The 19,212-nt window shown below is 41.2% G+C and overlaps 2 protein-coding genes across 2 annotated transcripts in view; one reads left to right on the forward strand and one right to left on the reverse strand.

The window, feature by feature from the left end:
* Positions 1-13,424, forward strand: part of cacna1da (calcium channel, voltage-dependent, L type, alpha 1D subunit, a) — a 53,179-nt gene extending 39,755 nt beyond the window's left edge. Inside the window, 17 exon segments of the mRNA XM_029432706.1 lie at positions 824-952; positions 1,040-1,105; positions 1,191-1,282; positions 1,389-1,548; positions 2,220-2,347; positions 2,454-2,550; positions 2,659-2,761; positions 2,933-3,034; positions 4,746-4,879; positions 5,726-5,842; positions 6,265-6,653; positions 7,432-7,458; positions 8,109-8,237; positions 8,462-8,601; positions 9,188-9,294; positions 9,510-9,827; positions 10,205-13,424. Coding sequence (XP_029288566.1) covers positions 824-952; positions 1,040-1,105; positions 1,191-1,282; positions 1,389-1,548; positions 2,220-2,347; positions 2,454-2,550; positions 2,659-2,761; positions 2,933-3,034; positions 4,746-4,879; positions 5,726-5,842; positions 6,265-6,653; positions 7,432-7,458; positions 8,109-8,237; positions 8,462-8,601; positions 9,188-9,294; positions 9,510-9,827; positions 10,205-10,510 — 2,544 coding nt within the window. The 3' untranslated portion in view covers positions 10,511-13,424.
* Positions 13,425-13,657: 233 nt separating this feature from the next.
* LOC115008597 (parapinopsin-like) lies at positions 13,658-17,475 on the reverse strand. The gene is given in 5 exon segments (XM_029432289.1): positions 13,658-13,771; positions 15,636-15,878; positions 16,593-16,727; positions 16,729-16,922; positions 17,145-17,475. Coding segments are annotated over 5 exon segments (1,017 nt in total).
* Between the last annotated feature and the right edge of the window lie 1,737 nt (positions 17,476-19,212).

Genomic DNA, 19,212 nt, shown 5'->3' on the forward strand with positions numbered 1-19,212 from the left:
GGTATGTTCCCATTCTCTTTTACTTTTTCTTGCATTTGTTTTGTTTGTTCATTTGCCTATATATATTTATATAAAAAAAAGAAAAGAAGATTGCTTTTCATTTTCCTAAATGTTTGGAGTTATTTCTAAGGAGAGCGTGTCACTCAAACGTGACGCTGCGTGTCCTGTTAGGTGGGAGCGGTTTTTGTGCCGCTCTTCACGTTTGTGCTGTTGACACTGCTTCATGGTCTATGCCACTATTCTTGCGTGGGGTAGTGACCTATGGATGAGCCCTGGGATCAGGTCACCCAGCCCTGACCTCTGAACCTCCTGGCCGACCCGCTCGGGTTGGCCCCACTGTGACTCAGCATGCAGTGACTCTGGACTGAGGGTGCCATGCTTGTATGGCAAGGTTTTCTCCAGCATGCTTGCCTCCTTGCTTCCTCCCCTATAGGTCTTACAGTGACAGGGCTCCTGACAGTGCTTTGGACGCAGTATAACAGAAACATATCAGCTGCAGCTACACTGCTATAGTGACTCTGTTTAATTATGATTTGACCAGAAATTGTCTAAAATGTGCAGCCTTGTATATGTTGTATAGAATAACTGCACTTTGAACATTAGATAGATGTTGCCACCACAGCAGCAAACTAATTGTTTGCTCTAAACAAGTCTATGTCTAAGTTTTGCCAAAAGATGCAGTGCTGCTTTCTCAGCCCATATGTATCTGACTCCTGGGTCTCAGTTCAGACCTCATCATCCTGTAAAGCGCAGCCAGGTGCTCTGTGTCCACTACATGAACTGTGTCTCTGCTGTCCTCTGACTCTGGACTGTTTCTCCACAGAACACGGAGGACAGCGCTCGCATCTCCATCACCTTCTTTCGTCTGTTTCGAGTCATGCGGCTGGTCAAGCTCCTCAGCAGAGGGGAAGGCATTCGCACTCTGCTTTGGACTTTCATCAAATCCTTCCAGGTGAGCTGCAGAACAATGATCTGATCGGTGACTGAGGGTAATATTCAAGTCACTCACTGTTAATCTTTTCCTCTCTTGTGCCTGTAGGCTCTGCCATATGTTGCTCTTCTGATAGCCATGCTGTTCTTCATCTACGCTGTCATTGGCATGCAGGTTGGTAACTAAATATGACAGAAGTTTTGTTCCTGTAGTTGGTACGTTTGCAGTTTAATTCATGTGCACAATATTTCTGCTTCAGGTGTTTGGAAAGGTTGCCATGGTGGACGGCACGCACATCAACAGAAACAACAACTTCCAGACTTTTCCTCAGGCTGTGCTCCTTCTCTTCAGGTGTGAAGGATTTTGGGGTCAAGGGTCATCAGGGAACTGACTCACTGGGTTTCTTAGTTGTCTGGGTTACTTATTTGAGTGATTATTTTGTGTCTGTTCCCCTCAGATGTGCCACTGGAGAGGCGTGGCAGGAGATCATGTTGGCTTGTATAGCAGGGAAACTGTGTGACCCAGAGTCCGACTACAACCCCGGGGAGGAGATGACGTGTGGCAGTGGATTTGCAATAATTTACTTCATCACCTTCTACATGCTCTGCGCCTTCTTGGTACTCACAAAACTTAGACAGTGTTTGGCTAACTTCTAGGTATTTACTTTATAGTGCAGTATTTGCAGTGTAGTATTACCTTCTGCTCTGATCTTAAATTGTACATTTCTATGTATAAAGGGTTGTCATTCCCACAGTTTAAGTATGACAAATATGATTATATATAGAAAATATTGCTCTACATATTTGCTCATGTACAGGCCCATCCAACTTTATAGAAAATCCATTAAAAAAAAACATGGCTCCAATAATGAGAGTAGTAAACAAAGTTTAATATGAAATTGGCTGTAACTCAATAGTAATCTGTGCAATCAATATGAAAACTGTTAAGAGAGAGCAACAACAAAGATGACATCATAGTTCCTTCCCAAAAAAATACAATACAATTCCCCACTAATGCCACAACAATGCCAATCATTTTAATTTAGTTTAAGTGACTCGTGGAAAATCATGTAACATTCACAATTCACAGCCCTTTCTAAACGGGTTGTTGGATGGTATGTATACTTTATTTTGAAGTTTAGATTTATTTTAATCTGGATTGCTGTAGTTTAAAACTAAATAGTCTGTCTGTCTAGTGATTGTGCTTGATATGATTTGTAGAAGCACATTTAAAAGGCCCCACAATGCTAAGCAAATGTATGTAAGAGACTTATCTTATGCCCCTCCAGATTATCAATTTGTTTGTGGCCGTCATCATGGACAACTTTGACTACCTAACACGTGATTGGTCAATTCTTGGCCCACACCACCTCGATGAATTCAAGAGAATTTGGTCGGAGTACGACCCAGAGGCGAAGTATGTGCTTTATTACCGCAGTGTCCGAAAGTATTTCACATTCATGTTTCTGTTGAGATATTTGTCTCAGTTATTGTCTTACATCCGTTTGGTTTTTCTCATACAGGGGCAGAATTAAACATCTGGATGTTGTGACACTTCTTCGTCGTATCCAGCCTCCTCTGGGCTTCGGCAAACTGTGCCCTCACAGAGTCGCTTGCAAGGTCTCTTCCCCTCCCTTATTATCTCATTTACAAAATGCACACAGAAATACTGATCATTAAGCTGGCCTGTTCAACCTTGTTAAAGGCATCTATGTGCTCTTCTTTCAGAGGCTGGTAGCCATGAACATGCCTCTGAACAGTGATGGCACAGTCATGTTTAACGCCACTTTGTTTGCACTGGTGCGCACTGCCCTGAAGATCAAAACAGAAGGTATGAGCCAAATATCAATCCCATTACATTACACTGTTCTGCTCCTAAAATCACATACAAAGCTCCGCTGATACATGTTATGTTACCTGTAATTACAAGCTTGCATGGTTTTAAAATGGCTGTGAGCTGCATTGCTGGCTTCTCAGGGACGCTTGTTTCCCTGTGATGCAGGTAATCTAGAACAGGCCAACGAAGAGCTGCGAGCTGTCATCAAGAAAATCTGGAAGAGAACCAGCATGAAGCTGCTGGATCAAGTAGTGCCCCCTGCTGGTGGTTAGTGAAATCCGCCTCTGTCTGTCAATGAAATCACACACTCACACCTCCCTGTCCTTCTGTTATAGTTTGACACACATACGAAGCTAAAGCAGCTCACACACCCCATATGCTGCCCACATGCTGTTTGCATAAAATTACAGTAAGCTCCAAACTGCTCTTTCATAACTATTTCCTCAAATTAAAAGTCGCTCCCGCACATTAATTCTCACACACAAGTAAAGCTGTATTGTGCTGTTTCTGCTCTGCTCATGTTCTCCTCGTTGCCCCCTCAGCAGTGTGTTTTTAATCCATGTGTGTCCTGCGTCCTGCCCTGGATGATGATGGAGGCCACTGACTGTCTGCTGGGCTTTGGGCTTGCATGGCCTTGTAGACCACTGTGCGAGTGCATGCTCTGTCTTTCTCACTAATATCTCTCATATTTATCTGTCTCTCTCTCTCTCTCTCTCTCTCTCTCTCTCTCTCTCTCTCTCTCTCTCTCTCTCTCTCTCTCTCTCTCTCTCTCTCTCTCCCCCTCGCCTTTCTCAATTTCTCTGTCTCACTCAGTTGTCTTTATGTCTGTCCTTTTCTCACCGCTTGAGCTTCCACAGCTTATTCTTCTCACACTTTTATATCTCTGTATCCAAAACTGTGAGGCACTTCAGAATATTCTGAAGCAGTTCTGTTTTAGGGTGGTGGCATGGAACTAGTGTTGCCTCTCTCTCCGATCTCTGTCCCCAGCGTGCTTGTTCAAAGTGATTCAGACCCCTGCTTCAGAATGATTCTCACACACTCTTCAAATAAATAAAAATCCAAATGGGACACACATTCATGATGACAGAACGTGCCCGAACACACACTTCTAAGTACAATGTTCACTGACCAGCACACATCATATTACAAAAAGGCATACGTGAGCACAAACAGGTGATTTTACATACTGACATGTACAGTATGATGCATACTGTAGATCTGCTTGCTTGCATGTGCTAAAGTAGTAAATTAAATGGCATTCTCTGACATTTAAAAAAATATATAACAATTTGGTTCATACACTCTCCTGCCTCTTACTACAAAATATAAAGAAATGTGAACACATTTTTAAGAAGTGGCTCAAAAATGAAAGGCAGTTGGTTAAGATAAATGTTCTTAAAGGAACCTGTATCTCACTGCTAACAACACACTGCTAATTAAAGAGTTTCAGTATTTTATAATCATACTGTATGTGTATTTGTAGTCTATCTGACATGGATTTTGCTCATTCTGTCCTCTTCATCAGTAGCTTAACATTAAGGAAGAAGTTACAACAGTTATTACTCACAGCTTAATGGATCATATTGACACAATTAAATCCATACCATTTAAATTCAAATATACCTGTAATGTAGAATCTCTTTCGTTTTTATTTAGCACCTAAAAGCTTTTCAGATTTAGAAATACACAAACACAAAATGAAGGTTTTGTAGCAAATATTTGATTTTCTGTTCTTTTTGAAACACAGCAAAGGATGTCATGTGGAGCAGATGGAGGTACAGTAAATACACCATCAAGATGGATGTATATAATTGGGATATAAAGAGTGCCTCACTTGTCTGCAGTCCATAGGTGATGGACCCACACTTTTTAAGAGTATGGACGAGAGAGAGGAGAAGAGTGTCTCCCTCTCTCTCCCAGGGTGCTGTGTGTAGTGACCTGCTGACACAGGAAGCATTTGTGTGGTCTGTTCACTCAGATGATGAGGTAACCGTGGGGAAGTTCTATGCCACCTTCCTGATACAGGACTACTTTAGGAAATTCAAGAAACGTAAAGAGGAAGGCCTGGTGGGTGCTCACCCGTCGCAGAACAACACAGCTATTGCCCTACAGGTGAGTCCCACCGTGTTTGTGTGTGTGTATTATTTAAGAGAGAGAGGAGAGATTGTTTGAAATAGTGTGAAAACATGGATTTATGAGCATTGCAATTGTGTTGTGTCAGGTCTGTGAAATGTGTCTTTGTTGAACATTTCATTCAAATATCATTAAGTGTGCTAATGTTATGGTTTATGATCCAGCAGGACGTTCATGATCTTGGTGTACAGTATGAATCTGTTACTGTGTTTTATTTATGTTTCCAATGTGTGAATTTGTTATTCGTGTCTCTGTGTCTTTGAATATCCTAGATGTTGATGTTAAGCGTGTGTCATCGTCTCCAACCACCACTTCATGTGTTTTCATCACAATTCACTTATCGACTCATGAAATTCACAAGCTTGTCGCCATTTCTGTTACCTTATAATGTATGATATATGGCTACGATATATGCCCATATATCACTGTCAAACGGTAAACATGACCAACTTTTAATTTCTTTATAATGACATTTTTGTGTATATTGTGCTAATTTGGTTATGTACACCTACTGAGTAAAGGAAAGGAAGAAAGGTAATTTTCACTCACTGCAGACAAAACACAGCTGGACGCCACACAAGACATTTCGGCAGAGTAATCCTCACAGCAGGTTGCATTCGGGAGAGCACATTTGTCTGTCTGTGTGTTCTCATCTCTCACAGTCTGTCAGTACTGTTAATGTCAGGTGTTGCGTATTCCAGCACAGCTGTGTGTATGCCCAGTATGTGTGGTGGTTGTGACTGTATGATGTCAGATTTCCTACTGTGAGTTGTAAGATGAAGGTCCCCGCTGTAGCGTTTAGCCCTCTTATTGTCATGGTTACAGGCTGGCCTTCGCACGCTGCATGATATCGGGCCCGAAATTCGCCGAGCGATATCATGTGATCTGCAAGATGACGAGCTAGTAGACTTTATTCCAGAGGAAGACGAGGAAATTTATAGGGTAACTGATTTAATTTTACATGACAGGAGGAATGTTTTTGGCAATATGTAAATATTGTGCTTGTAAAGTTACTTGTTGGGAATGTACGTATAAAAAAGCTATTTTTAAAAGGAAATATGAATCAGCTAAATATGTAGTAGATGTCTTGTCTCTAGTTTATATTGCAACAATATGTAGCTTTTTGTTCATTTGGTTTATTTTGGCTTCCTTTGTTTTTCCTTCATTTCAATTTCAAACTGCAAACAGTGCATTCCTTTCTTTCTCACGTCATGTGCCATGAAACCAGCTTCTGAACTTCTTTTTGCTCATACAATTTCTGAAAAGAAAATCAGCCCTGAGACTTAACATCAATTGCTCATTTGCTCTGCTACTTTGTAAGAAGTAGAAGCTCTGGTGGTTTTACTTTGAGCGTTCCTCCACAGCGTAATGGCGGACTCTTCGGTAACCATCTCATGAACGGCGGTCATCGGCGATCCAACGGCCACCAGACCAACGCCACACAGCGACCTCTGCAGGTGCAGCCTCCGCCTCACTACGCCCACATGGAGCAGCCGGTGGGACGCCTGTCTCGAGCCAACGCAATGTCCCACCCCAACCACCATCACCACCACCACCACCATCACAACCGCCACCACAACTCCTACGGCAAGTCGCCCAAATCCACCAACATCAACCTCAACAATGCCAACGTGTCCAGTCTGCCCAACGGAGGACACCATCGTTACTATGAACATGCACCTCCCAATGGCTACCCAGGTCTTCGCAGCTCCTACTACGAGTACGACAAGCCCCGGACACCCCAGGGTCAAAGGTACCCACACACAGATTATCAGCCTTTTATCTGCGGCAGAAATAGTTCAAACGATAGATGTAGAGTCACATCTGTCAGCTGAAACATCTGTGCAACTTGTGTCTCATTTAGTTTGGTGGTGTGTTCTTATTACTTAACTTGCCAAATAAGGAAATCCAATAGATAGATTAAAAAAAACCTATTGCAGAAATCCATCTTGTTCCACTGTCCACCAGAGACACTGCCATGCAGCTATCTTAGTTTGTGCTTGCTAAGAACATTATCTGTTGAAAGTACTTTGTTTTTCCACAGGCAGAATTCAGCGTCTTATCAAACCTTCCCTTTGCACAAACCTTTATTGTACTGTAAACCCTTCACTCCATAATGAATCACAAGCAGAGTCTCATGCTGACAGTTCATTTAATAAGTGATAATAGTGCACTTATCTCCTGATTTCACACGCTGTGTTTAGTCAGCTTCTACAGTATTCTGCTTTGTTTTAGTAACCAATAAGTTTGGGGGACAATTTCATTGCTGCCACTTTACAAAAGATTAATGCTTTTCAGTGTGTTTCTTATCTTGAGAATAGAAATTGGAATTGTCACCCAACACTTGAGTCAACATCCGCCATCACGCCCTCTCCTCCTCATACATATATATGAGAATGCTGTATATGTTTCATATACTGTATGATATATATATGTCATGCTTTCTCTGCCTTTTCTCTGTGTTCTCTCCTCCCTTTCTCCTTCCTAACCAAAATGCTTTCTCTCAACCATCCCTCTGCTTTCTTGGACAGAAGGCGCTACTATGAGACCTATGTTAGGTATGTTGCTTTTCTAGGTTTGGCTCCAGCGGCTTGTCTCAACAACAAAAGAAGGACTGTATTTGTATCTTTATTTGTTTCATTTTGACTTGATTTTGGATCGGGGAATGGTTGCATCCTTGCTAAGTCAGTGTTATGTGCTATATGCTGGCCAGTCATTTGTCTGGTTGTCATCTGCCTCTGTCGTGACGCTTTGAAGTATAAACTAACATGAATGGTAGTGGCCAGCATATTGCTGAGAGCAACTCGGCTTTATGCATGTGACAAAGTGACGTGCTTGCTTTGAAGAAGGACCCACATGCTCGAAATACAAGGAAGTGTGTGAGTCAGGGCTAGTTCTGTTTTATGCTCATATCCCCTAAAACTCCCACACTTAATGCCCTCCAGAAGAGATCTGTGTTTTAATTAGTCTAACGAAGGACCTCAAAGTGGATGGGATGAGTAGATGATAGATTGATGCTCTTCAGCTCGAAACTTCTGCCTGTTGTCTTGGTTTGGCTGTGGTTAATATTGAATATTAAGGGTGGTCACTTGCATCGCTTCCTCCCGGAGGCTTGCGTCTGCATGGCAGTGCATGGCCATATTCTAGTTACTTCCCTGAACAGCAGCAGCCTGCATGCTCTGATCCCTGTGCCCTGACCTCTCACCAGGTCGCATGGAGTCGATGGACACCACCCCACCATCCGCAGGGAGGAGGAGTTGGATGAAGATCGCTTCTCTGGGGAGTATTACAGCGGGGAGGAGTTTTATGAAGATGACAGTATGCTGTCAGGGGAGAGGTATTATTCTTTCTGAATTATTTACCTATACCTATGTGCAGTTATATGATTACACGTGGCAAATACAATTGAATCAAATTGAATTGAGTTGTGCCCTGCTCAGAACAGGAAACATGTATAAAGATCTATAAAGAACCAGAAACTTAATCCAAATGAAAGGGTTTTGGGATTGTGAGTGCAAAACCTTTGCCGTCCAACTTGCTCTTTATTCTCTATGTGGACAGGTATCAGAACAGTGACACGGAGTATGAGACTCCCAAAGGTTACCATCACCCTGACAGTTACTATGAAGATGACGAGCAGCCTCTTTACCGCGATTCACGGAGGTCACCAAAGAGACGGTTACTTCCTGCCACGCCTCAAGGTATCTTGCCCTCTTGTATCCTGCAGCATGCCGACGTACAATTTGTTTAAGTAATACATTTTAGATAAACTAAAAGACAAATGTGTCTCGCTACATTATATGAGTCATGACAAATTCAAACATTGGCTCCCGACACCATGTATGAGCCAAACATTGTTAGAGAGTGTAAACCTCGAGCTGACACGTGCGTCTTATAACACACACAGCATCACCTGTAACACACACACATAAAATGTCATTTTAATTAAGTTTGAGTTTATTTGCATAATTTAAAAATACACAAACATAACAGATAACAATAAAATACTGTGCAGGAAGAATGTTCAAATGTTAATGTTCAAATATCACAATGTTATAGAGAACACAAGATTAATATACAGAGAACAATATGACTTAATGATAGTGATGGCAAACTATTAGAACAAGATTTGTTTGTCATCACAGGGTCACTTTGTTAAATGCACTTGTAATGATACATTCACTGTATGATTTGCACACTCACCCAGTTTCCTATTCATTGAGTGTTTGCATGCTGTCAAAGCTTCCTGCATGAGGTCACTCACTAGTCCACTCCTGACTCGTTCAGGTCACAGGAGGCCATCCTTCAACTTTGAGTGTCTGCGCAGACAAGGTAGCCAGGACGAGCTTCCACATCAGCGTACTGCTCTACCACTGCACCTTATGCAGCACCAGGTAACACAGGCACCTGTCTCCCTCACGTGTACTGTTTGCTCACATTGTTTTGAACACTGTCACATTTTGGACTTGGAATTTATTATTTCCCTTAGTCTATAAATTAAATGATATAAAACATACTATGTTTATTTGTAGAAGCAAGGTAAATTGTGAACACATCCTCCTGGAGTAGCAGTAGCAGTTTGTATCATGTGTCTCTCCTGACCCATCAGGTTATGGCTGTAGCAGGCCTGGACTCCAGCAGAGCCCACCGCCTCTCCCCAACCCGCTCCACCCGCTCCTGGGCCACGCCCCCTGCCACACCGGCGAGTAAAGACCAGTCACCGTACTACACCCCTCTCATCCGAGTGGACCACCAACACAGGGAGAGCGCTGCTAGCAGCCAAGTGTCCGTGCGCAAGAGCTCCTGGTACACAGACGACCCCGAGTTCTCCCAGAGGACGTACTCACCTGTCCACTTGCAGGTGCCACCTGAGTACCACAACCAGTACCACCAGAAGAGAGGCAGCGCCACCAGTCTTGTGGAAGCGGTGAGTTTGAGGGTTGGTCGGGATGTGAGGAGAGGAGTGTGTGACCATATCATTTGATCTCCCACGCACATTTCTAGCTGCGACCAGCTGCTCTACAGGTCGGTCTGTCAGTCGGTTGGTTCATAAAGATGTACCCATACCATGGCGGCCACAGTTTTTGCCCTAGGAGGCTGAAATATGGCGTGGAGGTCAAGTGTTTGTGAGGTTGTGTGTGTAGTAATGCATTAACGAGTGTATACATGCATGTACGTGGTTGCAGCTATTGAGAATTTGTTAGATTTATGCTGATGTCGCATCAAAATGTGACAAGCAAGATAAGTAAAAACAAGATTGCAGAAATCCCAAGTAACATATTTTTTATTTATTCTTTCGAGCAGGTTTTGATATCAGAAGGGCTTGGGAGATATGCCAAGGATCCCAAGTTTGTCGCTGCCACAAAGCACGAGATAGCAGATGCGTGTGAGATGACAATAGATGAGATGGAGAGTGCAGCCAGCCACCTGCTGAACGGAGGGATGGCCCCGAGCGCCAATGGGGTTAACGTGTTCCCCCTTCTGACTCCAAGGGACTATGAACTGCAGGACACTGCAGCCAGCTACAGCGACGAGGAGCCAGAGACAGAACCCAGAGCTCCTTATGAGGAGGACCTGGCAGACGAGATGATCTGCATCACGACTTTATAGCACTGGCAATCTGCAACTTAGAACCTTGTCAGACTACAATCAGTGGAAATTAAAAAAAGAAATGCATCTGTTGGCTCTGACCAAAAGAAGTGCCTTTTACATTGGAGAGAAAAGGCATATAGAAGAGAGACACATTAGTCCTGTTCATTTAATTGTTCTCCACCTTCCGGCAACGGAGGTCACAACAAAGAGCCAGATTCCTGCTGAGCAAGAAGGGACTGTCAAAGGCCTTGAGCTGGAGGTGACATACAGGTTCAGCCTGCAGCCTATCAGAGATAAGGACATTGATGCCAGTGAAAGATGGACCAATTGGCAAAGGTGTGAGATACTCTCTAGGGCGGGTCTTTAAGGGTGATGACAATCAGATGTACGGTGTCATTACCTCGGTCACTTTATTAAGGGTTGGCATATCATGCAAGTTTTCAATGCAAGCATAGAAAGGCATATCCCCCCCCCCCCCACCCCCGTATTCGTTAGTATGACTTGATCCCTTTGTTGTTTTAGAGCAAGACCGTTTAATGATCGCTACAGCTGAGTCAAAAAAGTAAAGATCACCAGTAGAGTTGAACCAGATTATGCAGGAACTAACTGTCCTCCTTATAGCATCATTCAACTTGAGATATATACTTTTGAAGCAACAAAAGCATTTGTGATAAATGCACTAGCAGGCAGGTTGTTTTAAAATTTTAGAATATCCTGATTAATATTTCATAGTTGATATGCTGTAAATTGTATTATATAACAAAAGAAACTTTGTAAAGAGATATTCTATATTTTGTAATTATGTATCATTTAAAAGATCAGCAATATGGACCCTTGTGACTCCTGTTATGCTATAAAAGCAAAATTATTTATTTGCCTTTTGTTTTGCTAACATGCACCCTTTTTTTTGCTATGAAAACAGCATTTTTAAGAAGTTCTGCTTGTGTGACAACACTACTGCACAAGATATGCAAATAGCTTTGATTTCTTAGCTTAGGAGTACACATGTTACTTCATTAAACCAACACCAGTTGCATAAGGTTAAGCCCCCTTTAAAGGAGCATTTTTAGGATCCAGCGCTGAAATTTTATACAGATGTGATGAACACATTTGTTTGCATATTTTGTGCAGGGCATGCACAAGAATTTAAAATGCATAGTGCATTAACAATGCTGCTTTTTTAGTTTGGTTTCGTCAGCCCCTACTGAAATGCCTTTTTGCTGCTGAAAGAACGAAAAATGATAGATGGTTATAACAGGGATAAATAAATATTTCTCATAGCTTGTGCTGGGATTTTCCATGACATACTCTTAGTGGATGGTGTAATTCCATTCAACCTTTGTACTGAATCTTGGCAATCACATCTTAGCCTTCATGTAGTGCGTGAGGCCTCGCAGCCTGTGGTGGCAGGAGGCTCACGCACACATCCAAAGGTCAGAAACAGTCCAACATGTGTTGTAGGTGGAAGGACAGAGGGTGTCCTGGTGTCAGGATGCTGGAGAGAGGCTAAGCAATACTAACCCCCCGCCCCTTTCTCTCTCAGCCTGCCTGGTTCCTGCATACAGTATACCTCGTTAGGCAACGGTGACAACATATCATTGTCTCTATTTACCTGTCTGTCAGTGTCCCAGTGGAGTCTTTGAAAGCCATTAGGTAGGATTGAACCTGGACTTTGTGTTTTTCTCCTAATCATATTTATTAATGAGACTAGGAGGGAAAACTCACGCTGGATGCAAAAAAAAAAAGGAGCAACTGAAGCCCACAAGTTGGAACACAAGACGACAAAATATATTTTAGTTTTTATCAATTGTCATTTATTTATCTATTACAATGCGGATACTGGACTAAATGAACTGAAGTGGGCTTTTTCAGGCATTACCATTGAGAGTTTGGATTACCACCTAGGATATTTAGGGTTAATGTGTCGTTCATGAGTGTTTGATTTGTAGGCGAGTGCGTACTGTACTCTAATTCAACCGAATACTGTCATGACAATGTAGGTTTTCCATTTTGTGTGCACATTGAAAGGGCTCTTTGAATTGTTTGTGAGTAAAAAAAAAATGTGTTCTAGTCCTTTTGTTGATGACTGTCATATAAAAGGACCAATGCACATAACAGGCACATTGTACTATTCGTAGCAATTACAGTACTGATGAACTGAAGATATGCATTATTTTGTAAACACTTTTAAAAGTTGTGTTAAACTAAAGATGAAAAGAACTTACTTTTACCTCATGTCAGGGATTCCTGAAAAAAGAAAATAATGATTTGGTTCGGTCTATACCAATGGTATTTAAATATTAGCACATAGCTGTTTGTCTTTGCACAAGTAACTGTATAGTGCTTTTGTTTCTCCTTTTTCTAAACAGATTTGTGTATTAAGGTGAGACAATTTTGTACTTTTTGTGACTGTGTGTATGGTTTAGTGGAATCTATATTTGTCATTTACACCTCACCTTACAATGCTGGGAATGAAAGAGTATTTAAAAAATATTTTCAAGGTGCACTGTTTCTCTGTTCGCAGGTAGGGAAAAAAATACAATGGTAAAGTACCAGTTTACAGAGAAACACATATTGATTTGAACGTTTCTATTAGTTTTCTTCATATTGTTATGATTATAATTACTATTACAACTATTAATGTTCTGAAAGCTGTATTAAAATAGAAGATAATGTAAAATATGTACAAAAGTATGGAAAGACCCATGGTAATGTTCTCTACTTGAAAGTCTTGATATTTGCTCCTTAATGTTTTTATTCAGTAAACATCAGTTCTCTTAGTAGCAAATGCTTTACTATAACCTTCTAGGTTTTTTATCAATACATTTTTTTGTATTTTTCATTTTCTTTTGGCCTTGACTTTATTTGAATCGATACTGATATTTTATTTTCTATTGATCATCATTGAATAAACTTATGCTGAATTACTGTTCTCATTTATTTGTATTCTGCACTGTTTTCATCACTACTAAGTCATTCGCTTTGACATTAAAAACAAATCTTCATATCTACTATAAAATCCCAGTTTAAAAAACACAAACATTCAAACACTGTAGTCGTAGTTTCACTGATGTGTAGCAGATGAAAAACAAAGGATGTGTAAACTGAATTCTACACATTTCAGCCCAAAATCAATTTACTGGGTGGGTGAAGGTGTGTCAACATTTAGGCGGGAGACACTTTGTTGGTTGTAGGCTCTATAGTCGTCATCTCTGACACCTCATCATCCACCGAGGGCTCTTTCCCACACAGCAGGAAGGGCACTGCGTATTTACGAAACTATAGAAATTGAAATAAGTCAGAGCGTCAAAAGTTCATCCAAGACATACTTTCTCTTTTTATCGTATTAACAAACAATTGTGTTGCATTATTGTGCATACAAACTGCATCCAAGTCATATCATTTATACTATATAACATTATTCAACAATACTGTAAAATATATTACCAAATGAACAATGATTTAAAAAATGTGGTCACAATAAAAGTTCACTCTAACATGTGCAGTTTCATCACACAGCACAAAGCCACAGATGTCGCAGGGTTTGAGGGAGCGTGCAATTGGCAGAGCTGTTGCCCGTGAATTCAATGTTCATTTCTCTCTATGGTGGTCACACCAGATACTGACTGGTTTTCTGACCCCCCCACACCTGTGCAGTAATCCTGCTGTCTAATCAGCATCTTGATGTGCCACACCTGTGAGGTGGATGGATTATCTCAGCGAAGGAGACGTGCTCACTAACACAGATTATACAAATTGTGTGAACAATGTTTGAGAGAAATAGGCCTTTTGTGTTCATAGAAAAAGTCTTAGATCTTTGATTTCAGCTCGTGAAAAATGGGAGCAAAAACAAAAGTGTTGCGTTTATATTTTTGGTCAGTGTATATTGAACTTTTAAGAACTGAGGGTAGTAGGACACTAATCAAAAGATCCTCACAGTGAACTCTTAAGAACTGAGGGGAGTGTGGCACTAATAACAAGATCCTTCATTAGAGAAGAATATCTTCTACGATAATTGGCAAAGCATGCAGGGCACAAAGCCACACACTGCACACAAAATATAAAGAAATGCAAAAACTTAAAATTGCATTCTAATAACATAAATAAATGGAATTACTGCCAAAACATTCCTGCAGATTAAGTATTTTCAACAACAACAGAAGCAGTATTGTAGTAAATATAGCCAGTGATGCATGACGTCCACTTTAGTGGACAGATTAATTATTTTAATTTCCTCCCAAATATAGAATCAATACTTTGACAATTTATGAATTATATGATTCCTTAGTTACTTATGTCAATTTTTTAAACTGCAGGGGTCTCTTTCCATAGAAGGATTGGCAAGGTATTGATGAGCGACTGGAAGTTTCTGGCTGTCTGTCTGCCATCTTGGTTTTGAGAAATGTATCTTGCACTTACAGCAGCTTGCCACTGAGTAGCAGTGTACGGGATGATGCAATAGTGTTCACTTTAGTGGCTGATGTGCAACTATACCATCAAAACCCTGCACATACAAGAAAACAGCTTTTGAATAGCTGTCCACTGTAGTGACCTCTATGCATGAAAGGGTTAATGAAGTTGTAACAACGTTGTAATAATGTCAAATATGGCATTATAGGAGAAGTTTTAACTGTTGACCATGCCAATACCATGTATTAAAGAAAAAACTTAAAATGTGCTTATATCTGCTTACAATTGCATTGTGGTGTGTTATACATTTATTTATGTTATATGCAAGTATAAAAAATGTAAGTAAAATTATACAATTAATAAGTTTTTGTAATACATTAATGTATACACTCTTAGTTTTTCTATAGTCTTGAAAAACAATTTGAATAAAGAAATTATGTTTCTTTTAAATGCACTACTAAGGGTAGGCATACAAATCATGATTCGTATACATGGAATATTTTAAATGTACCTATAGAGTGATAATATCTACAATAAAACATGTTATTGTTACATTAAAATGTAGTTACGTCTTAACCCCAATACCCTTAAACAAGTTACACTGTCATCATTACCACTAGATGGTGCTGACAGGAAGTATTTCAGAGCTGATTCACAGCAAGGTTAATTTCCTTTACTTTGTTCATCACATTTGGCAAAATGAAATCCTTATCTGTACATGGCGTCACCTTACCTGTTTGTTGAGGAAGATATAGATGATAGGATTGTACGCAGTGCTGCTCTTGGCCAGGTAAACAGGCACTGTGGCTACCAGCGGGGAAATCACCACATCAGGGTTGTTGACCACCAGCATGGCCAAGCCGGCATATGGCAACCAACTGATGAGAAATGTGAGGACCATCATAACCACCATGGACGCCACCTTCATCTCTCCTTTAGCTACTGCACCACCTTCCAAATAGTCCATCTTTGATACCTGTGGCAGAATATTGTTTAAAATAGTTAGGGATCCGTTGGCCTGTGGCTGCGTGCCACAAGAATGCAAAGTCTCAGGTTCGATTATGAGCCCTGCGTCATGTCACTATGCACACTATGAAATACTCCTCTACTTAAAATTAGTAAAAGCAGTAAAATTACCAAAACAACAATGTAAAAAACATTATAAGTCAAATTCTGCATTCAAATGTGTACTTTAGTAAAAGTACACATTTGTATAGAAATTTTAATATAAAAATAAAAATACTCATTCTGCAGAAAAAAGGCCCATGTGATTAAATACAAATATAATATATTTTTATTATTATAGATTGCTCTTACTGATGCAACAAATAAGCACTATTTCACTGTTGTAGCTGGTCAAGGTGGGCTCACGTTTAGTAAAGGGTCACAAGATAAACCTGAGGAGTTGTGAGATGAGCAAAGAAAAAGAAAATAAAGGTTATGGACACATTGAGGGGCCACAACACTTTTGTAAGGTTGGGAGTCACTGGTTTAATCTGTAACATTATATTTGATAACCCTAGCAAATGTATTTTAATGTCAAATCTTATTTCTAAAATGTAGTAAAAAAAGTATAATAATAAGTGTAGTATGGGAATATGGAAATAGTAGTGTACCTCAGTAGTAGTAAGTATTAGAGTACTTGAGTGAATGTACTTAGTTACTTTCCACCAAATGTATAAATGCTAACCTGGTGTAATGTCCACATTAACTTTGTGTAGGATGCCAAGATAATGAAAAAGGGAACTGCAAAGCACACTGCAAAGTAAGCCAGGATATAGGAGACGTTCGAAGGCTCTCGGTTGTGCCAGTCTGGTGCACAAGACTGTCCCGACGCCCTCTAGCTCATACCTGCCCCAGCCAAACAGGGGAGGTAAGTTCCAACTGAGGGACCACAGCCAGGATATGGCAATACCTCCGAAGGCATGCTTTTTCTGAAAGGTTATTTGCCCCAACGGCTTACACACAACAAACATCCTCTCCACTGCGATCAGAGCGACTGTGCACAAAGATGTGATGCCTGTGGAGAAGTGAGCAAAAAGCAAAGTCACAGGGAGACGAGAAGAAGGAGAAGAAGGAAAAGAAGGAAAGAAAATGTGATGAATATTATTAAATTAAAAAGATGTAAACACAGTGATGAAATGTGTCATCCTATTAAATATTGAAAGGATATGCATGTTGCACTATAAGTCTGTAATAATATGAGCAGTTTTAACCTATGCTGTGCTCCTCTTTCACTCACCAAAGAAGGACACTGCAAAGCCCTCCATCACACATCCTGTTCTTCCCAGGGAGAAGTACCCCTGAGCGTTGTTGACCACAGACAGCACCCCTCCGGTCATAGCTGTTCCCAGGTCAGCCACAGCCATGTTCATCAGAGCGTAGTTGAGCGGCTGCCTCAGCTGCTTGTGCAGGAGTGACACGATGATCACTGTAGCGTTGAGTATGATGGCCGGAACGGTGAAAATGGCCATAATGATGGCGAGAATGATGAAGCCAGTGCGTGACAGAGGGGGTTCCCCATGTCGGCCAATGTAGGAGGAAGCATTTGGGGAAAAAACTAATGGCTGCATGGATGCAAAGCTTTTTAGAAAAATGTGGTCAGGTAGTTTCTTCTTGTCCCAGAGCTTCTACATGAACAAAGTGTCACTCCTAGAGTGTGACAGCTGGGATAAGATGGCCAGTCTAAGCATAAGTCCTCCAGATCTGGATTTAACAAAGAGTAATTCCTCCAAATGATGATCCTCGATTCCCTAACCCTTTGCTTGATTGTAAAGGTATTTAAACAGGACGTCTCCACAGTGCTTCTAACCAGGATCAGTCAACTAAGCAAGTGCAAAAAAAGAAATGTGTGTGAGGTGTGTCACGACAAAATGTAGTAACTACTTTAAATATGAATCTTTTTCACTCTCAGTCTGTCTGTCTGTCTGTCTTTCTGTATGTCTGTCTGTATGTCTGTCTCGCTGTCTGTCTGTCTCGCTGTCTGTCTGTCTGTCTGTCTGTATGTCTGTCTCGCTGTCTGTCTGTCTCGCTGTCTGTCTGTCTGTCTGTCTGTCTGTCTGTCTGCTTGTCTCGCTGTCTGTCTGTCCTGTCTGTCTGTCTGTATGTATGTCTGGCTCGCTGTCTGTCTGTCTCGCTGTCTGTCTGTCTGTCTGTCTGTCTGTCTGTCTGTCTGTATGTCTGTCTCGCTGTCTGTCTGTCCTGTCTGAAATTGGTCTCGCTGTCTGTCCTGTCTGTCTCGCTGTCCTCTCTTTCTCTTTCTCGTTCTGTCTCTCTCTCTCTCTCTCTCTCTCCTCTCTCTCTCTCTCTCTTGGTTTCTCTGCTCTCTCTCTCTCTCTCTCTCTCTCTCGCTCTCTCTCTCTTGGTGTGTCTCTCCTCTCTCTCTTTGTCTCTTCGGTCTTTTATCTCTCTGGTTTTCTATCTTTTCAGTCTTCTATCTCTCTTGGGTTTTGTTTTTTTGTATTGGTGTTCGGTCTCGCGAAGCCTATGGTGTCTCTATCCCTCGTGAAGGGGGTGGGCGGGGGGGTAGCGGGGGAGTGGTTGGTGGTGTTCGGTGGAGAGAGGAGAGGGGGGATAGAGAGAGGAGAGGGAGTAGGAGAGAGAGAGGAGAGAGAGAGAAGAGAGGGGGGGAGCGAGGAGCTCTCGCACGAGTGTAGGGAGAGAGCGAGGCTAGATAAGAGATAAGTATAGAAGAGACATCGCTAGCTAGCTCTCTCTCACGGTGTTGCTCTCTCTCTATCTCTCCTATCTTAGCTCTCTCTCTCCTCGGGTCTTCTCTCTGTCTCTCTCTCCTTCTCTCTCTCTCTCTCTCTCTCTCTCTCTCTCTCTCTCTCTCTCTCTCTCTCTCTCTCTCTCTCTCTCTCTCTCTCTCTCTTGTATCCTTATACAAACCAGGGGTCACAGAAAGTTCAATAAGCATCAAGTGAGGTCAATGTATTTACAGGAGCACATGTAAGAACAATATACGTATGTTGACCACAGTGCTTTACATAAACCATTTAAATACATTAACACAAATGAAAATAAACAGGTAAGCGTGTTGCCAACATTAAAAAGGGATTGTGTAGTTATGTGGTCTCTCTTCTTGGTAGCAGTGAGGATTGATACATTGTGGACAAGCCTCCAACCTAAAGCAAGTCAGAGTCGGATGAGAGCATGTGAAACGTGTAATAAGGTAATAAAGTAATGTAAAAATATATATATTTTCAACCCGAACGTGGACAAATAGAATAATTGAATAATCAAAGTCATGTTTCATGTTTAAGACATGCAGCTAGATGGGACTATTAAACTGATTAATATTCAATATT

Source organism: Cottoperca gobio, chromosome 5 (assembly GCF_900634415.1).
Source record: "Cottoperca gobio chromosome 5, fCotGob3.1, whole genome shotgun sequence".
In the NCBI taxonomy this organism is placed as follows: Eukaryota; Metazoa; Chordata; class Actinopteri; order Perciformes; family Bovichtidae; genus Cottoperca; species Cottoperca gobio.